The 24,083-nt window shown below is 40.4% G+C and overlaps 1 protein-coding gene across 4 annotated transcripts in view; it reads left to right on the forward strand.

The window, feature by feature from the left end:
• The window catches only part of GALC (galactosylceramidase), a 127,411-nt gene that overhangs the window by 5,533 nt on the left and 97,795 nt on the right, over positions 1-24,083 (forward strand). For all 4 annotated transcript variants that reach the window (XR_008556055.1, XM_054715847.1, XM_028155839.2 and 1 more), the window contains exons 2-12: positions 1,545-1,613; positions 1,878-1,941; positions 3,184-3,297; positions 5,110-5,249; positions 7,641-7,679; positions 9,603-9,733; positions 13,942-14,097; positions 18,402-18,526; positions 19,830-19,957; positions 21,773-21,862; positions 22,972-23,058. Coding sequence is in view for 3 of the 4 variants with exons in the window: in XM_054715847.1 (XP_054571822.1) it covers positions 1,545-1,613; positions 1,878-1,941; positions 3,184-3,297; positions 5,110-5,249; positions 7,641-7,679; positions 9,603-9,733; positions 13,942-14,097; positions 18,402-18,526; positions 19,830-19,957; positions 21,773-21,862; positions 22,972-23,058 (1,143 nt within the window). In the remaining variant the exon portion in view is untranslated. The remainder of the gene's footprint in view (positions 1-1,544; positions 1,614-1,877; positions 1,942-3,183; positions 3,298-5,109; positions 5,250-7,640; positions 7,680-9,602; positions 9,734-13,941; positions 14,098-18,401; positions 18,527-19,829; positions 19,958-21,772; positions 21,863-22,971; positions 23,059-24,083) is intronic.

A 24,083-nucleotide genomic window follows, 5' to 3' on the forward strand; every position in this document is an offset into this window, starting at 1 on the left:
GTTTAACTCATTTAAAAATTATTAAAAGGAGAAGAATTATAACTCAGAGTGGGTGGATTTTATTTTGTTTTGATAGTGTCTCTGTGTATAGCACATTACTCATCTTAGAAGCTGATGAAATGAAAATGGTTGCAACACAAATATTTGCACACCATTCTAAACTTCATTGTGGAGTCCCGGGTACCTAGCACAGTCTGTGGCAGTAAGTGTTCGGAATGTTCTCATTTATCTTCATATCCGATAGGGAAGGCAGTGTGGTAGTTAAGAATGTGGACTTAGAGCAGATTGTCAGGGGTCCACTCTGGGCCCTGCTACTCACTGGATAGCCTTGGGAAGGTCATTTCACCTCTCTGTGTCTCCGTTTCTCTTCTGGGGACACAGTGATACCTGCATGGGTAGGAGCATTATGGGGATATATGTGAAGTACTTAGGATGATGGCCTCAGGTACATGACTAATTTTGGTTAATATCCTACTTCATAGATTAGGGAGGAGGAAGTTATGCCAAGGACTGTGAGTGAGAAAGGTGGTCCAGTTTGGCATACAATGCCTGCCGTTTATTGAGCGCTTACTATGTGCCAGCTGCTGTGCCACAGCTTCTTCCTGTGCTGGTTGGAAACAGCTCCAGGCCTTATTGAGGGACGGTGATTAGTCACTTGGTGATTTGTTATTGCTTACTGGGGCATTTCCACATTTGGCTGTACTACTCTTAACTGACTATTGTCTTTTGTTTAAAATTAAAGGCATTGTTGTGACATTGGTTAATAGGATCAGGTAGGGTTCAAGTGTACATTTCTATGATACAAGATCTGTACACTATACTGTGTATCCACCACACAAAGTCAAATCACCTTCCTTCACCATATGTTTGGCCCCCTTTATCCCTTTACCCTCTTCCCTCTTAAAACTTGGACCAAACAAACAAACAAACAATCAGATTAAAAAATGGGCAGAGGACCTGAACTGTCTATTTATGGTCTTTGACTAATGCTTTTGCATTGGGTGTGACTATGGCCTTGCAATCGTATAATGATGTAGTGTTTGTTTCAAGTGGGCACTTTCGGTCTTAAAGATAGGAGCGCAGAGGGGACAAAATAATCCCCCAAACAGCAAAACACACCATTCTAATGGCACAATGCAGGGCAGGAAGCATCGTTTACCTTGGGTCAGAGTGAGGTTAATGAGCATATATAGTGTTCACTCAGTTACAGGGTGCCTCCTTAAATATCGGAGCTTCTGCTAGTCTGTAAGCTATTTGAGAACAGTGACTGTATTATTAAAAACAATTTGTGTACATAATGCCTATCATTTATTGAGAGTGTACTACATCCCAGCTATTGTGCTAAGTCCTTTACATCTTATTTTAATTTAAGAACAGCTGAATGAATAAGATAACCCACTTACAATCATTAGCCCTTGGTCACAAAGCTTGTAAATGATGGAATCTAGATGCAATTAGGTTGCCTATACTTGTGCATAAAGCATCATGAAAAAGTATTCATGATTGGATTTGCTTTATTCATACTTTTGAAACTTTTTTTTTAGGCAACCTCCCGGCTTCTAATAAATTACCCAGAGCCCTATCGTTCTCAAATATTGGATTATCTCTTCAAGGTAATGGAAAAGTAATTATTTAATGGTAGCTGTGATATTTTAGAAACAATGGTGAAATTCACCCATAGATTTTTATCACCTTCACAATTCTAGTGTTGTTTTTTAAATGGCAAGTTACTTTTGGGATAAGTTGCTATTTATTTGAAGGTTTGTTTTGGTTTTCTCAACTGTAAAATCAAAGGCAGCAATTAGTAATTGTCTTGAAGTGGTGTTTTGTCCTTCATACCATGAATCACAGGTTAATACTGTTAATTCTTTCTCCAGCCAAACTTCGGTGCCTCTTTGCATATTCTAAAAGTCGAAATAGGTGGTGATGGGCAGACAACAGGTAGGAGTATCCCCTGCCCAACATTTGAACTATGCTTAAACTTATGGACTGTGACTTCAGAATATAAATAATACCAACATTTGTTGATATTGATTATTGCTTAGTAGATTGTTCCTTAATGTTTGTTTTTTCCTCTACTTATTTTTTAAAAATTGTATCAAAATATGCATTTTACCCATCAAAAACAGCATTTAGATTTTAGATTGTTTATTTAGTTGAAGTATTTAGTAGTAAATCCACAATTTTTTAAGAGCTATATTCACTTGACTAGACAGAGCATAGGGTCAGTTTGGAATTGTATTGAAAAGTAATAAAAAGCTTTGAATATTATATAAAATGTAAAGTGTTATTAGATTTAAATAAAATAGGTGGTAAAAATATAAGTAATCAGATACATAGCTCTTTTTTTTTTCTTTTCAAAACAAAATTTTTTGTAACCACCAAATCTTCAAACTTCATTGTGACTGTTTTGATGGCTTTGTGTAGTACATGTAGTCAGTTAAAAGTTTATGGGCCAATAATTTCCAGGAAGAAGAAAATGGAAAGAAAAAGGAATTTAATTATCTCAATTATTATATACATATATATGTATATATACAGTACACACACACACACACACACATACACACATATATATATATATATATATATACACACACATACACACACACACAATTATTATATATTTAGGTCAGATTCCATTATAATGAACTTTAGACTTGTCTGTACACTCGAGTTCCTGTTAGTGATTTGGAAGTAATTTTTGTTAACCAGGTATATCTATGTGGTGGTATTAGTGTTTAATTTATGTTGAAAGGAATGGAGTGTGAGAATTGGCCCTTAGGAGCCCTGGGATTCACAACCAGGATTGAGAAGCTGGAAGCTCAGGAGATGTGAACTTGAAGTTGGAATTTGAAAACCCCAAAGACACCAAAAGCCCAGCAGAATGTAGTTGTAGGAATTTGCAATTATATGAGGTAATAACACTTCTCTTAAACTCCTTATAATAGAAAGTTGTGGTTTTATTATTGAAGATGCTTACGATGCTTAGGATAATGAAAAAAGATGAAACAATATGCTTTCATCATCCAGCCACAAAGTTATAAAGGATTATTCTTATTTGCCCCATTTCAGGATTGGAACTGGAGTACTACTACTGTGAAACGTGTATGTGTGTCGGGGCGAGTGGCCCTATGATGCACCATTAATGGAATTGCCTCTCTTTTACTCTCTCCCACTCAGATGGCACTGAGCCCTCCCACATGCACTACGCATTAGATGAGAATTACTTGCGAGGATATGAGTGGTGGTTAATGAAGGAGGCTAAGAAGCGGAACTCTAATATCACACTCATGGGTAAGAAGTGGAGTTTGCCAAGCTTTTGCAATCTGTTTTCCTTTAACTTTTAAAACCAGAATCATGTATGTAAAGACCCTATTAATACTGAAGTACTAATAATGTCATTAATACTACCAGTATTCTACCCATAGCAAAGCACATGTGCCAGGCATGATCCTTTCTTTGCCTGTATATATTACCTCTGATCTTTATAATAATTCTGGAGTAAGGCATTATTTTCCCCATCTTACAGAAGAAGCAGTAGAGAAATAGGTTATGCCACTGATTTAAGGTCAGGCAATTAGTAAATGGAAAAATTAGATACAGGAACTATTCCATTCTGGTGTTTTATTTATTTTTTATGCTAAACTACTTTCTGCAACAAAATTTCTCATCAAAATTTGTCAAAGGGCAATGCTGTTATAAGATTGTATATTACATGCAGTAGTATTTTCCAGCTCTTTGCAAAATTGTGTATTACATGTAGCGGTAGACCCCATTTCCGGAAGTGGTGCATACAAAAGGTTCATTGTTTGTTTTGAACCTCAGTGGCGTGGTGGTCTTTGTTCCAGGCACTGGGGATGCCAAGCAATCCAGCCCCCAACTCCTGCCCCGTGGAGCTTAGGTTCCAGTGGCAGGAAAATTGGATGACTCCCACATGGGACTATATTCATTTCACTGTTCTCCGTAGCAGTGTCCACACTTGTGAAATATTTCAAGTATACACTGTGGTGGCATACTTTCATCATCTGAAATGAACTTGATTTTTTTCAAACAGGCTTGCACATTCGGATTAAGTTCAGGGAGATTAATGAGATCTCTTTTATAGACTTGATTTCAAAAACCACTTTAAACATTTAAAGGACAAATATAAGTTTTTCTAAATTAAAAAAATGGAGGGATGAGTGTGTGCTTTGTAAATGGGCTTTTGTAAGAGATTCCAGAAATATTTGGGGCAGTCAAAGCACCATTGACTTCAGTGTTTTTTGCCATTGGGCTGCTTTCAAGGTCACTGCTCATTTACATGCAGGAAATCTGGCGGTTGAACATGTCCTAGCAGAGACACACAGTGGGCCTGTAGAATGTATGTGGCACTTCATTGTTTTAAAATGCTCTGTTATTTTAATGTCACATTTCTTACATAAATACACTTAGGCATTCCTCCTGAGTTTAGAAAAATAAACATTTTGTCATTTTGATTTTGAACTTTTCAGTGGTGAACTAGATTGGTAACATATAAATAGCTAGGGCACTTAACTGTTGAGTTTATTTTAATACATCAGTAATGTAGTTAAGATTTAGAATTGTAAAGTCTACTCTTCTCATTTTTTAAACATAAAACAATCATTAGCATATAGGAACAATATGGATTATTTAAACTACATCATTTAACAAAGCTATATTTTCCCTATTGAGTCATTGGCATTTATATTGATATCAGGGCAAACTAGTTTTGCTGAATTTGATTACGTAATTTATATTTTAAGTAACCTTATCAGTGAATGAGGTATTTGTATTGTACTTACCTCATAGGAGTAGTTAAACAGAAGCCTTTTAGAACTCTTTGACTTGACCTGAGAGAACAGAAATGGGTTATTGAACATTCCCTATAGTAGGTGTTAGGGATGTTAAGTTAAATTGTACATTATATTTCTTTCTGTTGGTATCTTTGAGAGAGCTGTTTGTTTTTATTTGTTTTCCTTGAAAGAGCATTTGGAGTTACTGAATCTGACTCTAGGGATCAGGAAGGAATTATAGTGTTCCTTTTGGTTTCCTTTGCTCTGTTTTTAATAGTGCTGGCATTGTTATACCCACTCTCCCTCTCTGCAGGGCTGCCGTGGTCATTCCCTGGATGGCTGGGGAAACGTTTCGACTGGCCTTACGTAAACCGTCATCTGACTGCCTACTATATCGTGTCCTGGATTGTGGGCGCCAAGCGTTATCATGACTTAGACATTGATTATATTGGGGTTAGTAACAGATTTAAAACATGCTTACATTTATTTGTAATTTTTTAAAGTGGTACTTTGTTAACTAACCATTTTGTCTCATGAGACTAATTTGTTCTATTGGTGTCTGATAATAACATAAATTAACTACATGTAACCCCTTAATTCTTCTTCTTTGCCCCTCCATATTTTTTCCACTTTTGAAAAATGTATTAAGAGTTTGCCTTTTCTGAAATATTTTTTAAACTACATTTTTATTGATTTCAGAGAAGAAGGGAGAGGGAGAGAGATAGAAACATCAATGATGAGAGAGAATCATTGATTGTCTGCTTCCTGCATGCCACCTACTGAGAGCACAATTTGGGCATGTGCTCTCATCAGGAATCAAGCCATGACCTCCTGGTTCATAAATTGACACTCAACCACTCAGCCACACCAGTTGGGCTAAAATATTTTTTTTAATGTTTGTTTTTGGTACCACCCCAGCTCAAATTCTCCTTTTTCAAAGCTTTTCCTAGTTCTCTAGTTCTTATGACAATACTGTGTTTACTGTGCTGTTTAATGATTAATCTCATTTTTCTCTATGAGTCTTCTGTTGTTCTAAACCAGGGGGTGGCAAACTTCCTTGAAGGACCAAAGAGTAAATATTTTGGGTTTTGTGGGTCAAAGGTATTATTAAGGATATTATGTAGGTAATTATATAACCACTTAAAATGGATCCATTTAAAACTATAAAAACCATTTTTAGCTCTTAGGCTATGAAAAGACAAGTGATGTGCCAGATTTGGCAATCTGGCCAAAATATGCCTACCCTTGTTCTGTTATTTAATAACTAGAGGCCCAGTACATGAAAATTCGTGCACTCGGGGTGTCCCTCAGCCTGGCCTGTGCCTTCTTGAAGTCCGGGATCCCTCAGGAGATGTCTACCGGCTGGCTTAGGTCCGCTTCCCGGGGGATCGGGCCTAAGCTGGCAGTTGGACATCCCTCTGGCAGCCCGGGAGCCCTCGGGGCATGTCCACCTGCCTGAGCCGCAGTCAGACATCCTTAGCTCTGCCGAGGAGGCGAGAGAGGCTATAGCTACCGCCACTGTGCTCGCAGCCATCAGCCTGGCTTGTGGCTGAGCAGAGTTCCCCCTGTAGCAGTGCACTGACCACCAGGGGCAGCTCCTGCATTGAGCATCTGCCCCCTGGTGGTCAGTGCACGTCATAGTGACCGGTTGTTCCACTGTTAGGGTCAATTTGCATATTACCCTTTTATTATATAGGATATAAAAATGTAACACACAGTATCTTGTCTTTCCAGCAGCTCTCTTGTCAGGCTGGAGGCATACCTCAGACTGCCTTGTACCCTACAGAGCCTCACACACACACAGTGCGTCTCCACACACTTATGTTTATTAATATGCCATCTGTCAAACTGACTTGAAAGTTTTCATGTAATCAGCAAGCAATTATTGAGCTCCTACTATGGTGCAGGTACATGTGACTATGTTCCAGGGATTACAGGAGTAATAAGCTCTTGGGTTCAGTGGGAGGAGTAGTCATGGGAACAGACAAACTGCAGTGTCACGGGAGGAATGGTATAGGACATGAGGATGAGCCATGGGCCGTCAGCCAGAAGCATGGATATAACTTGTTTTTATTATCCTTCCCTAAGTTATAAATGAAAGTTAGTTTATATATGAAAACTTCCTTAAATTTTAAATTGTTACCCTATATTGAGACTAAATGTAGGTTTGGGTCTAATAGTATTCTGTTATGGTAAAGTCACACTTAGAAGCTCTTTTTGGTAAATAATGGGTGACTCATATCTTTTTTAGACGCTTGATAATCCCATGCTATGATGAGGAGCTTCTTTGATGAGAAACTCTTCCCTGTATCCCTGGAGTAAAAAGAGTTAAAGCACCTGGATATAGGCTCATCTCCATTACTAATGGTTTTCTCAGCTGCAAAATGAAAGTCATGAGGTTCTCTTTTAGCTCTGAATTCCCGTTCTTCCTGATCTGAAACCTAAGGGATATGTGTATGTTCCTTTCACCTTTAGTAGGAGTTTGCTTTTGTGATGTAGCACATGACTGTGCTTCTCAGTGCCAGCGTAGTTCCTGGCACACATCGCATTGTCAATATTTGTTTAAGACTGAATGCATATTCTGTTTTTGGAAATCTCTGGTATAAACCGTTTTTGAAAATACCCACATTGATTTTACGATTTTTGAAAATAGTATTTTAATTTTAAAATTATATTGTCTTACAAATATCTATAAATTCTATACCAGGGCATTCCATAAAGTAAGAAAAAAATGGCTTTCCAGGTGATCTGAAAGATGATGAAAGAAGTGGCATTTAATGATTATGTGTAGTTTCTGACATTTAAAAACTTTTAATTCAAACTTTTTGACTTTTTGTTTTGCAGATTTGGAATGAGAGGTCATTTGACATCAATTATATCAAGGTCTGTACAAATTAAACATCTTTTAATCTTTAAATTATCAGTGATAATTCCTTTATGGTTCTATGGAAATTAGTAGTAAAAACTGTATTTTTTTTACAACACAGTTACTCGTTTTGCTAGTTGTGACACAAAATTTAAGCAAAATCTTAATATTTGTATTCCTGATGAAAGCATATATAATTTCCTGTAAGTCCCAAATTTTACTTTATATGTATTTTTTATTATTATGAGTCTGTTTTGATTCCATTGTATTCTAATTCAACTTACCTTGGTGTGAAAAACTGCTATTGTAAACAATTTAGAATTCATTTCTGTTTCTCTCCATCTTTAGTTTATCTGCAGTAAAACATCTCAGGATATAAAAACTTAGTTTGTAATTGCCATTTTGTAGCAAGATGTCATTGGAATTGGTGTCCTGTTTGTTAAAATGCCTATATAAAGAGTTCAGTAATGGCAGATGAATATAGGTGTTCAGGTTGTGAACATATGTTCCATCTACTGTGGTAAGATGGCCCCTGGAAATAGTCTGGGTTTGTTTTAATTTAAGAGTAGAAATTAATAGAATACAAATAAGCCATTTATATAAAAATGACAGGGCTATTGTTTCTTTTATATTTGCCACTTACATTGTATTTGAGATTGACCTTGGGTTTTCAGTGATGTGGTTTTAAGTTGTGTCTGGAAAATCCCATCTGGGGTCTGAGGGTGGTGGGCGAAAGGGACATGCGAGTCTCGGGACCCTCTGAGCACCAGATTGGCACTGGGTGCTTTGCTGACTTATTTCCTGTTAACACTTGGCTTGTTATTTTTAATTTTTTGGGGTGGATAAGTCCTACAGGTAGGTTTTATTGCCTGTTCTCTCTGTACATGTGAAAAACTTTGCAGGCAGCAAGGGAGTATTTCTTATGGTTATTTCTAGTATGCTACAAAATCTTGAGAGCTGTAATATTTTCAGTAATGGCAGAATATTTAGAGACACAGGAAAATCTATATATATAAAAGCCTAAGCAACCATTGCAACCGAACAGACGACCGAACAGGCTGGTGGGGTGAGTAGGCCAGCAGGGGGGTTAGTGAGGGGCGACCAAATGACCGAGCAGCAGGCTGTGTGTGGCGACCAGGCCCGCAGGTGGGGCAGTTGGGGGTAACCAGGCCTGCAGGTGGGGGACAGTGAGGGGTGACCAGACTGGCAGGGGGAGCAGTTGGAGGCAACCAGGCTGGCAGTAGGGGCAGTAAGGGGCGACCAGGCTGGCAGGTGGGCAGTTAGGGGCAATCAGGCAGGCAGGCAGAGATGGTTAGGGGTGATCAGGCTGGCAGGGGGTGGGGGATTTGGGGGTGATCAGGCAGGCAGGCAGGTGAGCAGTTAGGAGCCAGTGGTCCCGGATTGTGAGACGGATGTCCGGGATTGGATAGGGTGCAGGCTGGGCTGTGCCCCCCGCTTCTCCCCCCAATGCATGAATTTCGTGCATCCGGCCTCTAGTACTAAAAATAAAATTACAGTTTAAAGCATTTTACCAAATGGTATGTTTAATGCGATGCCAATTTGATTTTGTGTCTGCCTAAGGAATTTCCTAAGAATGCATGCCAAAACAATAGTGGTTATTTCTGGGGAGTACTATTACGATTTTTAAAAAAATTTTCACCCTCCCACCCAAATTTTTTATGGTTAAACATAATTTTGAAGGTAGAGGGAAAATCCCTCTAAAACATTTTAACTTCATAGGTTTATTTTTTTTTATATTCCCAAATTTATCTGGGTAATGCTTTTATTTTCCATAGGAGTGTCACGTTTCTACTGAGAAATAATATTGGCCCTATGGTCCAGTTTGTTGATTTTGGAAGATACTTCAGCTACCTTGGTGGTAATGCAAGAGCTGCAGTCTCTTTTGTAACCTCTCCTATGTCCTGTTTATCCTCCACAAGGTTTTAAGAAGAATGCTGAACTATCAAGGTCTCGAGCGAGTGAAAATCATAGCGAGCGACAACCTCTGGGAGCCCATTTCTGCTTCTATGCTGCTCGACGAGGAGCTCATGGAAGTGGTTGACGTTATAGGGTAAGGAATGTCTTACTTTGAAAACTATGGGTCCGAGGCTTGCTCTGAATATTGACTGTGCCTTTCTTTTTGTGTTTTCCTCTCCATTTGGTTACATTTTCAGAAAGGAGCTTTCTTCTATTTACTTAATGAAAGCCTGTATAACTGATATTTCATTCCTTTTTCTTTGAAATGTTTGAATTTTGGGATTTTTCTATGACAATAAAAGGAATTGGTAATTTTAAAAAATTGTTAATGTTTGCAGTAATAAATTGTTTAGATTAAGGGACAGAATAGTACTTAAATTTTAGAAATTATAAAAGGCAATGCCGTGAAATCAGACTTACTGTGGGTGCAGTTCTCTCATGAACACTGTGTACATGGTGTGGCATGAACACTGGCCATGACTTTTGTCATGTCTCCTTAGCCATATGGCTTTGACCTTGCTCCTTAGTCCAATCTGCCTTTCAGTCTTCTGTCTGGGCCCTGGCCTCACTGTGTTCCAGCAGTATTTTTTTCCCCCTGTTTTATTTTTGTTATTTTTCCAGTTTGATTGAGAAGTAATTGTCATACATCACTATATAAGTTTTAGCTATATAGCATGATGGTTTGATTTACATGTATTGTGCTGTGTTTACAATAGGTTTAGTTAACCTCTATTATCTCATATAGACACAATAAAAAGAAAAGAAAAATAATTCTTATTATAAGAACTTTTAGGATCCTATTCTCGTAACAGCTTTCCTATATATTGTATAGCAGTGTTAACTAGTCATTACATTGTACATTACATCCCTAGTACTTATTGATCTTATAACTGGAATTTTGTACCTTTTGACCACCTTCCTACAATTCTACTTCCAGCTACTTTTTTAAAAAAGTGAATTTTAATTTTATATATCATGACAATGTACATACACATTTGAAAAATAGAATACACGTGTGTGTGTGTGTGTGTGTGTGTGTGTGTGTGTGTAATTTATTCTTTATTCAATGTAAAGACTCTGGTTGATCTAATGGCATTTTTAATGAAGAATTTTTGATGTACACAAATGTAGGCAGGTTAATATCATGAATATCCATGTTCCCATTATTCAGCCTCCATAAGGATGAACCCATGGCCATATCATACTGTGAAATGAGAGACATTTTGTCTGATTACATACATATTTAAACAATTATATTTCTAAAGAACCTTTACATTTTGTTGAATTAGCAGTGGATCCGGATATTGGAAGAGACCCAGATATAGTATTAGTTCTGCCCTTCTTTGCTCAGATCATTTACTCTGAGCAGGTTTTAAATGTAATGTAACAGTTCTATTGTTTTCTGAATGAGGGATATAACATCTTTTTCTATAATTTTAAAGGAGATACTTTCTCAGATTATAAAAATAATGCATGCTCATTATAGAAAAATTAGAAAATGAGAAAACCATAAAGCTAGAGTTAGAATTTACTCAGAATCCAACATCTAAAGATCATTGGGAAGATAATAGCATATTCTTTTCCAGGATTTATTTTTTTATAAAGTATATTTTAATCAGAGATACAAGAAACATACATTTGGCTTTTGGCTGAGGCATTGAGGTTGAATATCATGTAATGGAGTGAAGTTCTGGGATATAATATCACTATAAATATTAATAGCCAGATTTTCTGAGTTGGGCATTATGGTGCCAAGGCAATAATTTCTTAACCCCATTAGGTGCTAGCTTGTTTGTGTGTTCTCTGTAGTGCATATTTATAATACTGAATAGATGCCTGTTTGCAACTGAGGTCAGTGACCTCATTTTTGTTCAACTGTTTTTTTGTGTGTGTGTTCTCTATTATATATATACTAGAGGCCCAGTGCTCGAATTCATGCACGGGTGGGGTTGGGCTGGCCTGGCCCCAATGGAGGTGGGTCGGGGCCGGGTTGGCTGGGGGGAGGGGCTGTGGGTGATTGGCTGGTGGGCCCCGCCCCCGATTGATGTTGGGGGGGGGCGATTGGGGGTGGAGATGGCTTGGGGAGGGGCCGCGGGCCAATTGGGGTGGTGGAGGTTATCAGGGGCAGGGCCAGCTTGAGGCAGGGGCCACAGGCAGTTGACCGGCTGGCCCTGCCCCTGATCAGGGTTGGGGGGGGCGATCTGGGGTGGGTTTGGGCAGGGAGAGGGGCTGTAGGAAGTTGGCTGGCTGGCCCCGCCCCCTGTTGGGTTGTGGGGAGCAATTGGGTGGAGCAGGCCGGGGGGGAGGGGCCTTGGGAGGTTGGCCGGCCAGCCCAATCCCCCAATCGGCTGATTCACTGGCCACAGTGGGCATCATAGTGACTGGTTGTTCTGGTCGTTTTGGTGTTCCGATCATTGGCTTTTTATATATATAGACTAGAGGCCCAATGCACAAAATTTGTACAAAGGGGTTGGCCCTCGCAGCCCCCGCTTTGTCTGGAAGGTCATTCGGAAGGTCATTTGACTGTCGGGTCTAATTAGCATATTATACTTTTATTATCTATATCATAAAAGGCCTGTGGTCGTGACACCATAATGGCATCATGACCAAACTAGCAGCGGCTCTCATGGCAGGCAGGATGGGGTGCCGGCAGTGTCTGCAGAGCATGCAAGGTGTTGTGGGGTGGTGGACATGGCCCTGATGGCAGGCTAGGCCTAGGGGACCCTACATGTGCACGATTTAATCATGCGCTGGGCCTCTAGTTATAGATAATACTTTTTCCTAATGAAGTTCTGGAATGCCAAATTGATAATGTGCCCTATTCCATCTTTATTAGGTATAATGAATTCCCTAAAAGGACTTTCTCTTAAAAGATTCATAACTTAAATGTTAATAAATAACTACAAACTAAAACACGACTTCAGTCATTCTTTTAATGTAATGGATGCTGCTACACCAAACTACAAAGAGATAATCCAATCTTTATTATCTGCTTGTGTTATTACATTTTTTTTGTAAGCAATTGTTGGCCTAAAAAGTATACGCTCATGTCCCTAAAGTTATTTAGCTCATATGCTCTCTTATTATTATATTAACTGTCAGTCTGATTTCTATTTTACATTTGAAATTTCTTAGTTGTTTTTAGTCAGTAATAACTAGTTTCCACCATCATCATTATGACAATAGTTTACTCTTGGAATAATGAATATACATTTATACTTCAACTGACTGATTCCTTTCAAATACTAGAATAAGGGAAAGGTTCATTACTCTGGGGCAGGGTTGCTCAGCCTCTTCATGTTTGATATTTCCACTGGATGATTCTTTGTGGTGGGGCTGTGCCTTGTAGGATGTTTAACAGCATCTTTGGCCTTTACTCCCCAGATACCAGTAGCAAACCCTGCCTGCTGTGCCAGGCAAAAGCACCCAGGTTGAGGACCACCACTGCTCTGGGGTTATAAGTATTCAAGGAACTCTGTGCGGGTTTTTATTGTTTTTCTGTCTGTGCCTGGGAGTAAATGCCAAGTTGTCTTTCTCTGTCTGCTAGGAATGGGAACAAGGGAGGCAGTACTACTTTATATAATAGATTCATGAGTCTTTTATTTTTGGCTTCCTTCTTACTCCTTCCTTTCCAGTGTCCCAAACTCTGTACTTCCCCTGGGAAGTCTGAATCCTGTCTCCACCTCATTAATCTCTTGGAGTGTCCTAGACCAGTGGTCGGCAAACTGTGGCTCGCGAGCCACATGCGGCTCTTTGGTCCCTTGAGTGTGGCTCTTCCACAAAATACCACGTGCGGGCGTGCACGTACAGTGAGATTGAAACTTTGTGGCCCATGCGCAGAAGTCGGTTTTTCGGCCTGGGCAAGTCTATTTTGAAGAAGTGGCGTTAGAACACTCAAGGGGCCAAAGAGCCCCATGTGGCTTGCAAGCTGCGGTTTGCCGACCACTGTCCTAGACCCTGGCCTCCTCTGCTACCTCCATCTATCAACATGCTTCCATACATGTTATGGTTTCCATAACAGAAATGTCTCATGCATCAATCAAGACTCAACAGAATCTTGGTGGAACCTCATTTTTGATCTTCCTTCCCATCTTGTGTGTGGTTATAGATTTATCTTATCTTAAGGACATCCCGAGACACAAGGGTGGGAAGCAGATATTGATGACAATTAGCATCTACCTGGAGGCTGTCCGTTGTTTTAAAATAGAACATGCTGGAGAAGACATGTATTTTTATTTGCTTAACAAATGGATATAAGTGCCCGTGACCTTTTCCCATTTCCTCCCACCCTTTCTTTCCTAGAGCTCATTATCCTGGGACCCACACAGTCAAGGATGCACGGCTGACTAAGAAGAAGCTTTGGTCTTCTGAAGATTTTAGCACTCTGAACAATGCCATGGGCGCCGGCTGCTGGGGTCGCATATTGAATCAGAATTATGTCAATGGCTACATGACTTCGTAAGTTATAAAGAAGTTTCAAAAAGTTTTTACCTTGAAAATGTTCTAAAACACAGTAGAAAATGTACGACGGGCTTCCATATTCTCTCAACCTAGATTCAATGATTGTAAACATTTTGCCTTATTAGCTTCATCGAGACCTATTTCTGTACTTAAGCTACATCCACTTACTTTTCTGTATTTGAATATAGTCTTTATTAAATAAAGTCAGGTTTATTGAGATATAATTTATATAAAGTAAAATTCATGCATTTCTTTGATTTTTTAAATAAGATACACACACACACACACACACACACATTTTTTAAGGAATGTTTGTAAAGTAAAATTACAAATGTCATGGCACTTTACCCTAAACATTTTATCATGTGGCTCCAGATAAAGGACATTTTCCTGCATGATCACAATATCATTTTGATACATAAGAGCATAAGAACATTTTAAAAAGTATTTCTAATACCCAGTCTGTATCCAGGTTTTCCTAATTGTCTCAAAGAGTGTCATTTATAGCTTTTTTAAAAACGTTAAGAGCCAACCAAGCACCATGCATTGCACTTAGATGACCCTAAAATCTCTTTTAATCTAGAATAGTTTCCTTCCTTCCTCATTTCTTATGACAAGACTAGGCTTGTGGAATATCCACCTCCCAATCTGCTCCATTGATTCTGCATAGCCTCATTAATTTGTTTAACGGTCTGTTTACAAAACAGAGTTTCCAAAGAGAGAGCACTCTTTTTTACTTCTTAGGGAAACATTTCTTAAATGCTTTGAGAATCTTTAATTATAATTAGATTCAAATTAACTAATTATAATAATCTTTTATAATCTAACTAGAGGCCCAGTGCACGAAATTCATGCACTGGGGGGGGGGGTGTCCCTCAGCCCAGCCTGCACCCTCTCTCACTCTGGGACCCCTTGAGTGATGTCCGACTGCCTGTTTAGGCCCGATCCTACGACTAAACGGGCAGTCGGACATCCCTCTCACAATCCAGGACTGCTGGCTCCCAACTGCTCACCTGCCTGCCTGCCTTCCTGATTGCCCCTAACTGCTTCTGCCTGCCAGCCTAATCATCCCCTAACCACTCCCCTGCCAGCCTGATTGATGCCTAACTGCTCACTTGCCAGCCTGATTGCCCCTAACTGCCCTCCCCTGCCAGCCTGGTTGCCCCCGATTGCCCTCCCCTGCAGGCCTGGTTCCCCCCCCTCAACTTCCCTCCCCTGCTGACCTGGTCACCCCTAACTGACCTCCCCTGCCAGCCTCATTGCCCCTAACTGCTTTCCCCTGCTGGTCTGTTCCCCCCACACACACCCAACTGCCCTCCCCTGCAGGCCTGGTCACCCCTAACTGCCCTGTCCTGCAGGCTTGGTCACCCCCAACTGCTCTCCCCTGCAGGCCTGGGTCCCCCCCCCCCCAAACTGCTCTTCCCTGCAGGCCTGGTCCCTCCCAACTGCCCTCCCATGCTGGCCATCTTGTGGCGGCCATCTTGTGTCCACATGGGGCAGCCATCTTTGACCACATGGGGGCAGCCATCTTGTGTGTTGGAGTGACAGTCAATTTGCATATTACTCTTTTATTAGATAGGATTATAATCTTTAATTATAATTAGATTCAAATTAACTTTCTAAAACAAAATAAATAGAGTAAAAGCAAGCCAATACATGCTTTTGTGATGTTAATGAGAGCTGACATATTATTCTGACAGCCTTCTTTGTTCTTTTTCTTCTATTTTTGAAAGAAAAGATTCTTCTTATGGAGAGTTTGGTTCTAATGACTTAACTTGGTATTAGGAGTCAGGCATGCTTAAGGCAGAGAATTGAGTGACTGCATATAAATACAAAGTAGGAAGCAAAAATCGCTCATATTTTTGCCATCCAGAGGTTACTGTTCTTAAAATTTTTGGAATATGTCTTCCCATTTACATTATATATGTAAAAGTTTAATACAAAATTTTAATACATTATACTATATAATGTTCAGGAAATAAGCTGCTTTTCACTTAACAAGGCATTATGAACTTTCCCTCATATTTAGGTATACTTTGACTTCAGCACTTTAAATGTTTATATATGTTCTTTTACATAAAGTGGAATCTACCAACTTGCCTTGTCTCAGGAAGCACCTGATTCCTTGGCAGCTGCCCAGACCTGCTGTACCTTAATCTCCAGGGAAGGCTCCTGGGACTCTGGTGGTCTAGTCAGCACCCTGGGTGATTCTGATGGCACGCAGCTTTGGGAAACACTGACGCAGAAAATATATACTATACCTCATGAATATTCTCCTCTTCCTAGAATTGGAAGTTGTTTCTGTTTTTGTTAACAGCTGAGTATACACTGAAATGATCAATTGTATGCAGATGTCTTCATAGACATCGGTGATTATTTCCTCAGGGTGTGTTCTTGGAAATGGAGTCAGTGTCTGCTCAGAGGTGTATAGCTTGTCAAGGCATTTGTGTATATCACAAAGTGCTCTCCAGGTAGTTTAATTTGTATTTCTGGCACTAGCCAGGGGAGATACCATGCATCTTGTAATCCACGGGTAAAGTCTTGAGAGCTCTTTACATTTTCACTGGTATTAAGCACTTTTTGAAAATTGAGACTATTATTTCTACTTTGCATTGGCAGAATTAGAAGTCTTTGACTTTCTAAGAATGCCAGTCTATCATTTTATTATGGGTGAGGACTTGCTAAGAAAAATACAATTTTGTTGGTAAGCTCTCTCTGTTTTTCTTTCTTTTTTTTGGCTGTGAGGAATACAGCAGTACCAGGGTCCAGAGCTTCCCTTTTGTCCTTGGATTTTCCTGAGAACCGCAATATTAGGGGTCAGCACCCTCTCTGAAAGGATGCACCACAATGCAGACCAGCAAGCTGACCCAGTTAGTACTTGTAGATGAAGCAGAATCATAGCAGTGCTACAGCTCAGACCTTGTTCTGTTCTCTTCACATATTTAATTCCCACAGCAATCACATGAGCGAGGTATAGTTCTGATCCCCATTTTACAGATGAGGAAACTGAGGGCCAGAGAAGTTAAGTGGTAGAACCGTGATATGAACCCAGGCAGTCAGACTGTCAGAGTTCTCAGTTTTAAAACTTTGCAGTTCATAAAATTATATCATGAAACTAGGGCACTGGGAAGGCTGACTGTCACAAGGAAAGCAAGTATGAATAAAGCCTTTATTTCTGGTACTGGTAGGGCATGGTCCATGTTCTGTTTACACCATAGCTCAGTAAAACTGCACACGTTGGATTAATCTAAATTTTTTAATTGTGTGAGTCACTATTAATGATATTTAGATGCACCCACCACTGGATTTTTCAGAATGTGAAGGAAGTTAGTAAACATACGTTTTCTTGCTTTGGGTGGCCATTTTTCAGTATTTAATATCTATATCTACACTAATAAAAGAGAAAGATGCAAATTGATCACACCTTTGGGACGCCCACCAGCCAATCAGGAGTGACTATGCAAATTAACCCAACAAAGATGGGGGATTAATTTGCATACACAGGTGCCAAGTGGCTGGGGCGGGATCCTTGCGTCATTGCCATGGCAACGATGCAGGCGTTCTGCACCACCCCAGCCGCTCCTGGCCTCTGGGGCCGGAGCGAAGGCTGAAAGGCGGCTCCGGGCCAGAGCAAAAGTGGTGACAACAGCCAGGGGAAGGAAGGCCCATTCTTGCACGAATCTTCGTGCATCGGGCCTCTAGTCTATACTAATAAAAGCCTTGGGGGTGATCAGGCCAGCAAGGAAGCAGTTAGGGGGCAATCAGGCAGGTAGGTGAGCGGTTAGGAGCCAGCAGTCCCGGATTGTGCGAGGGATGTCCAACTGCAGGTTTAGGCCCAAAACCTGCAGTTGGACATCCCCCGAGGGGTCCCATATTAGAGAGGGTGCAAGCTGGGCTGAGGGACACCCTCCCCAGTGCACGAATTTCGTGCACCGGGCCTCTAGTATATATATAAAAGGCTAATATGCAAAGTGTCCCCTTGGGAGTTCGACCGGGAGACCAGGAGTTCTATCGCTCGCTATGACGTGCACTGACCACCAGGGGGTGGCACAGAACGAAGGAAGGCCCTGGCCGACAGCTGGCAGCTGGTGAAGGGAGGCCCTGGCCGGCAGCCGGAAGGCCCTGATCTGCTCTGATCGCCGGCAGGACTAGGGACCCTACCCATGCACGCATTTCGTGCACTGTGCCTCTAGTATTTATATAAATTATGTGTATGTCTTTTTACTGTGTAGGATTCTAGACATTTACATTTTTATCACAAGCTGTTTTGGTGTTTCTCTTTTATCAAACAAATCTTCTAGAACAATTGCTTGGAATGTGGTGGCCAGTTACTATGAGCAGTTGCCCTATGGGCGCAGCGGGCTGATGACTGCTCAGGAGCCCTGGAGTGGGCACTACGTGGTGGAAGCTCCTATCTGGATATCAGGTATGGTTCCCTTCCTCTCACTCCCTAAAGTCCTCTCTAAGGGCAAAGCAGAACATTCTTAGAGGGGGTTGTCACGGAAGGCAGAAACTCCCCCCCTAATTCTCCTGGCTCTTTTGGCTATCTAACAATTAAATAGACAGAAAACAGATTATCAGCAGGAAAACACAAACAAATTTAAGTTTGTACGTGTGGAGGTCTCAGAGATATGGGACCTAAGCCGTGATTAGAGCAGGCCTTTGGTACACCTTTTAGACAAAGAAACAATCAACCTGTGAGAAGCTGAGAGGACAACAAAAGAGGCTTGGGTTCTAGTTAGTGAAGAAACGAAGCAGTGCCCTAGCCGGTTTGGCTCAGTGGATGAGTGTCACTGTGGGCTGAGGGGTCCCGGGTTTGATTCCTGTTCAGGGCACATGCCCAGGTTTTGGACTCGATGCCCGGTAGGGGGCATGCAGAAGGCAGCTGATTGATGATTCTCACCATTGATGTTTCTATCTCTCTCTCTTTCCCTTTCTCCTCTGAAATCAATAAAAATATATATTAAAAAAAAAACAAAGAAAAAAAAAACTAAGCGTTTGCTTACACAGCTTTCTCTGCTCTGAGTGTCCAAAATCTGGCAATAAGGAGTCGGTCTCTCCGCCTCCTGGTGCAGGGAGGGTACCTTTCACCTGTGAGATTTATTTTCCGCTCTCAGGGGGACAGAGAGGAGAGGCAGCATGTTCTTCTTGCACTGCTGTCTCAACTTTAATTAAAAATCATTATGCTGGTTTGGCACATGTCCTGGTTGGTTAACTCCTTAAATGTTGAACTTGATTTTTTTGCATGTGGGGTCAGGTTGTAGAGTATTGCTCAGTACATTTTCAGGGCCAGCAATGGAGGTACCCAATAAATATATATTGTGGAAATAAACTTGTTTGAAACCATAAAGCTTAGTTTTTGAAATGCATTATTAAATTTTTAAACCTTATTTTTGTAGTTATACTAGGGTGGGTTAAATAGAGATGAACAAAGGTTGGGAGGGGATAACCTTATTTTACTATTGGAAAAAGATAATCAGCATTCTTGAACTGACAGAGTGTGGTTCATTTATTTTTACTAGTCATTCTAAGAATCCTCCCACAATTGTACCATTTAACTGGACTAATTATTCCAAAGTTGGAACATGGAATTGGCAAGTATTTTCTTCCAAAATAAAAAAAATAGCTTGTTAGACTTAATCATACTCAAATTAGTAGACAGCTTTTTAAAAAACAACCCTGTTATTACCATTTTTATCTTATTTGGCTTTTTCTATGCTTTTCTGTAGCGCATACTACTCAGTTTACTCGACCAGGTTGGTATTACCTGAAGACAGTTGGCCATTTAGAGAAAGGAGGAAGCTATGTAGCTCTGACTGATGGCTTAGGTAACCTCACCATCATCATTGAAACAATGGTAATTCTTTGTTGTTGTTTTTTTTTCAGGGGGGTTGGATTAAATAACTTTGTTTTTTTTTAAATCAGCTTTTGAAGATTATATATACAACTAGAGGCCCGGTTCACAACATTCATGTGTGTGGGGGTGACCCTCAGCCTGGCCTGCACCCTCTCGCAATCTGGGACCCCTTGGGAGATGTTCGACTGCCGGTTTAGGCTCGATCCGGCAGTCGGACATCCCTCTCGCAATCCAGGACTGCTGGCTCTTAACTGCTCGTCTGCCTGCCTGCCTGATTGCCCCTAACCACTCTGCATGCCTGCCAGATCGCACCTAACCACTAGCCTGCCTGCCTGATCGCCCCTAACCACTCGCCTGCCTGCCTGATCGCCCCTAACCACTCGCCTGCCTGCCTGATCGCCCCTAACCACTCGCCTGCCTGATCACCCCTCACCACTCACCTGCCTGCCTGATTACCCCTAACTGCTCACTTGCCTGCCTGATCCCCCCTATCCGCCTCTGCCTTAGCCCCCGCTGCCTCGGCTTTGTCCAGAATGACGTCCGGAAGGTCGTTCGGCTGTTCAGTCTAATTAGCATATTATGCTTTTATTATTATAGATAAGCAGTATGTAGTGGAGGAAGGAACTTTTCCCTATACCCTTTCAGGTTCAATAGCTGAGGCACAAATTAAACTGACAAAAGACAGAATAGCCCGAGAAAAGAAAACAGAATTTATTTGTGCATGCAATGCACATACACGTGGGAGGAACTCAGTGATGAATCACTCAACGGGTGGTTAGGATTTGAGTTTATACACCTAGCTTAGTGAGTAATGGAGAAAGGAGGAAGGGAACATTTGGGGAAATAAATGACTTTTGGGAAAGATATGGGTTTTCAGGAGAGCAAACAGGAGATGAGAAAGTTGGGATAGTGTTTGACTGGACTGATATGAGCGGTCTTTCCCTCTCCTTCAGGGCCATAAAACTCCCCTAGAGATTTGGGGTAGGTTTTTATTCCCATTCCTCCATTCTGGGGTAGATGCACCCTGAAGAGGTTTTATGGCAGCCTTATTCCCCAAACGTGCTACTTTTAATCTTCCTTTTGTTTTCCTTCATTTGTTGAGTCTCAACTATCTTCAACTTCAAGTAATCTTTATACCAAAGTGGCATATTTTGTGGTTTATTGGGCTTATACATTTTCAACCTTGTGAAATTATGCACTTTAAGTATGTGTTTGAAGGGTATCACAAGGTTTAACATGTATAAGCCCAGTAAACCATCATCACAACCAAGGTAGTGAATGTGTATCCATCACCCACCCAAGAGGATTCATGTCCCTGTATAAGTAGTTCCTCTGTCCTGCTACTCCCCATACATTGTGACTTCATTGCTTTATGTCACTGAAGAATAGTTTGCATTTTCTGGAGTTTTCTGTCTCAGTGGAATCATACAGTATATACTATTTTTTGTCTTGCTGCTTTCACTCAGAATAAAACATAAAAACGTCTCAAGCATTTGTTTTCTTGATGTATTTTACTTGGAAAATATTTGCAACATAAAAAATTTAATGTGGGTGCTATAATATGACTGGAATTTAGCTATGAATTCAAAATTTGGTTCAGTCAAAATGCCAGTGAGCTTTACTTTGCCTAGTGATACGCAATGGACACTCAATAAAGGTTATATTAGAAAAAAGTCTTTAAAAATTTAAAATAAACTCATAGTTGTCACCTAATATGTACAGTTTCTCTTACTATTGGGGCATTAAATGTTTTATATTTTTTCCTAATGGCTTGTGCATCATTTGGATAATTTATGTGATTTTCTTTCTCCCCAGAGCCATAAACATTCTAAGTGTATACGGCCACTGCTTCCTTATTTCAACGTGTCACACCAAATTGCTACCTTCTTTCTTCAGGGTTCTTTTGTAAGTAAAGATGCGGGGCTTTTATTTTGGTTTTGAGAATTTATATATTTTATCATAGGCTATTGGTTTTTAAATGAAATCATATGTTACAGTTAGAAGACAAGATGTTGTCTTATTAGAGTCTTAAAGAAACGATTTTTATAAAAAAGTCACTGGTTGCCTCCCATGTTCTTATGGGTGAGAAAAATCATTATAAAATAATGTTGTCTTTTTGTTGTTGTTTACCATAAAGTTTACTAAAAGTTAAAAAAAAAGTTTGTGTGTGTGGATAAATGCCGTGTCTTCTAGCTGCTGACTGGTTTTAGTCTATCACTCCAGGAGCTGCTAGGAGGGAGAGCTCTGTGGCCTTGAAGAGCATTTAACAAAAGTGACCTGCAGGAAAGTCATTCTTATTAGTAGGAGCATCAGTTATGGGGACCTTTCAAGCATTGATCTATATAGTATTCTGTACATAAAAGAGAGACCAGACTCTAGCTATTTCTACCTATTATTAGATTTGAATACAGAAAATGCAGCACTCTTTCTAACTACTAATCGTATAAGGATGGTTTTTTAATACTAGGACATTCTTAAAAAATATTTTTAAAAATTGATTTCAGAGAGGAAGAGAGAGCGAGAGGGAGACAGAAGCATCAATGATGAGAGTGAATCATTGATCAGCTGCCTCCTGCACGCCCCCTGCTGGAAACCAAGCCTGCAACCTGGGCATGTACCCTGACTGGGAATCAAACCGTGACCTCCTGATTCATAGATCAAGGTTCATCCATTTAGCCACACAAGCCTGGCAATACCAGAATATTCTTAAAAAGCTGTCCACACAAGTACAATAATGAGTATTTTTGAAGCCAAGGCACTAAAATAATTAAACATTTGCCAAAAGTTTATAGGAAATATTTTATGGGAATATTTTATAGGAAATAAAATATTTGCTTGAATAATGCTTTTCTACTTTCAAAATGTTACCATTTAAATCTGAGAGGCAGGCCTTTTGGTGGATAGAAGAAAAGTGCACATGGCCACTGGTTCGTTCTTGCTGGCACTGATTTCGGAAATCCTCAGAAGGGTACGACGAGCCACTCAGCTGTGCTTCCTGTGTGTTCTCTCCTCAGAGTGAAATACCAGAGCTGCAGGTGTGGTACACCAAGCTTGGGAAGTCATCGGAGAGGTTTCTCTTTAAACAACTGGATTCCCTATGGGTAGTTTTAAAACAAATTCCTATGTGTTGAGCATTGCAACAGTTCAAGGGAACAGAAATTTGATTAATGAATTAAGAATGTTTAATTTTATAATTGATTTTATGGCTGAAGTGTAATAGAGAGAAAGTTGTCCCTAACCGTTTTTTTTTTTTTTTTTTTTTTTTTTATAAAATAGAGATCCTCTTCAGAGCAGTTTGGGTTTTATAGATCTGCTTGTTTCCTATTTGGTTTGTCTTAGTGAATGATACCACCATCATTTTCTTTGGCTGCCCCAGTCAGAAAGTTGAGTCTCATTTAAAACTGTCTTTCCCACTCCTTATGTGCTCACACTTTATATACCACCAGCGATCGAGGATAGTGGATTCTACCATCACACGTCTCTCTTACCCATTCCTCATTCCCCTTTCCCACTGCTACTGCTTGATTCCATTCCTCATCATCTTGCTCCCGGGTTTTGGAAACCACCTCCTGTTTCCCCAGCCGCTAATCTGACTCTCTCCAGACACCCGTCGCACTATCAGAGTGATGTGTCTAAAATGCAGATCGGGTTTTTCTCATCTCTTGCTCAAAATGCCTCAGTGATTTTTCCTGTAAGTTCATATCTCTTAGTGTAGCCCATGACCCTCCATATGACCTCAAGATGCATCTCCTGTGACACTGGCCTCACAGCTTAAGCTTCTTGCATTTTCCAGAGCATAGCATGCCAGTTTAACTACTTTTGTGACCTCGCACATGCCTTTTCTTCCTCCTAGAATGTCTCACCACATGTCTTTGTCATCCTTCAAGACTCAGCTCAAGGTCACTTCCTCGGGGCCTTTCCCACCAGCCTTAGCTCATATCCACCTGGGAATATGTGCTTGTCCAGTTAAACACTTTCCCACTGCACTGGCCGCCTTGAGAACTGAGGCCCTGCCCTCTTTAGCTTTTTATCCAAGGGCCTGCTGTAGCGCTGAGTACATGGTGGTTTCTCAGGAAGTATTTCAGAGAATGGATTGGCCTAAGCAGGCACATTACTTCCCCTAATT

Source organism: Eptesicus fuscus, chromosome 5, assembly GCF_027574615.1.
Source record: "Eptesicus fuscus isolate TK198812 chromosome 5, DD_ASM_mEF_20220401, whole genome shotgun sequence".
In the NCBI taxonomy this organism is placed as follows: Eukaryota; Metazoa; Chordata; class Mammalia; order Chiroptera; family Vespertilionidae; genus Eptesicus; species Eptesicus fuscus.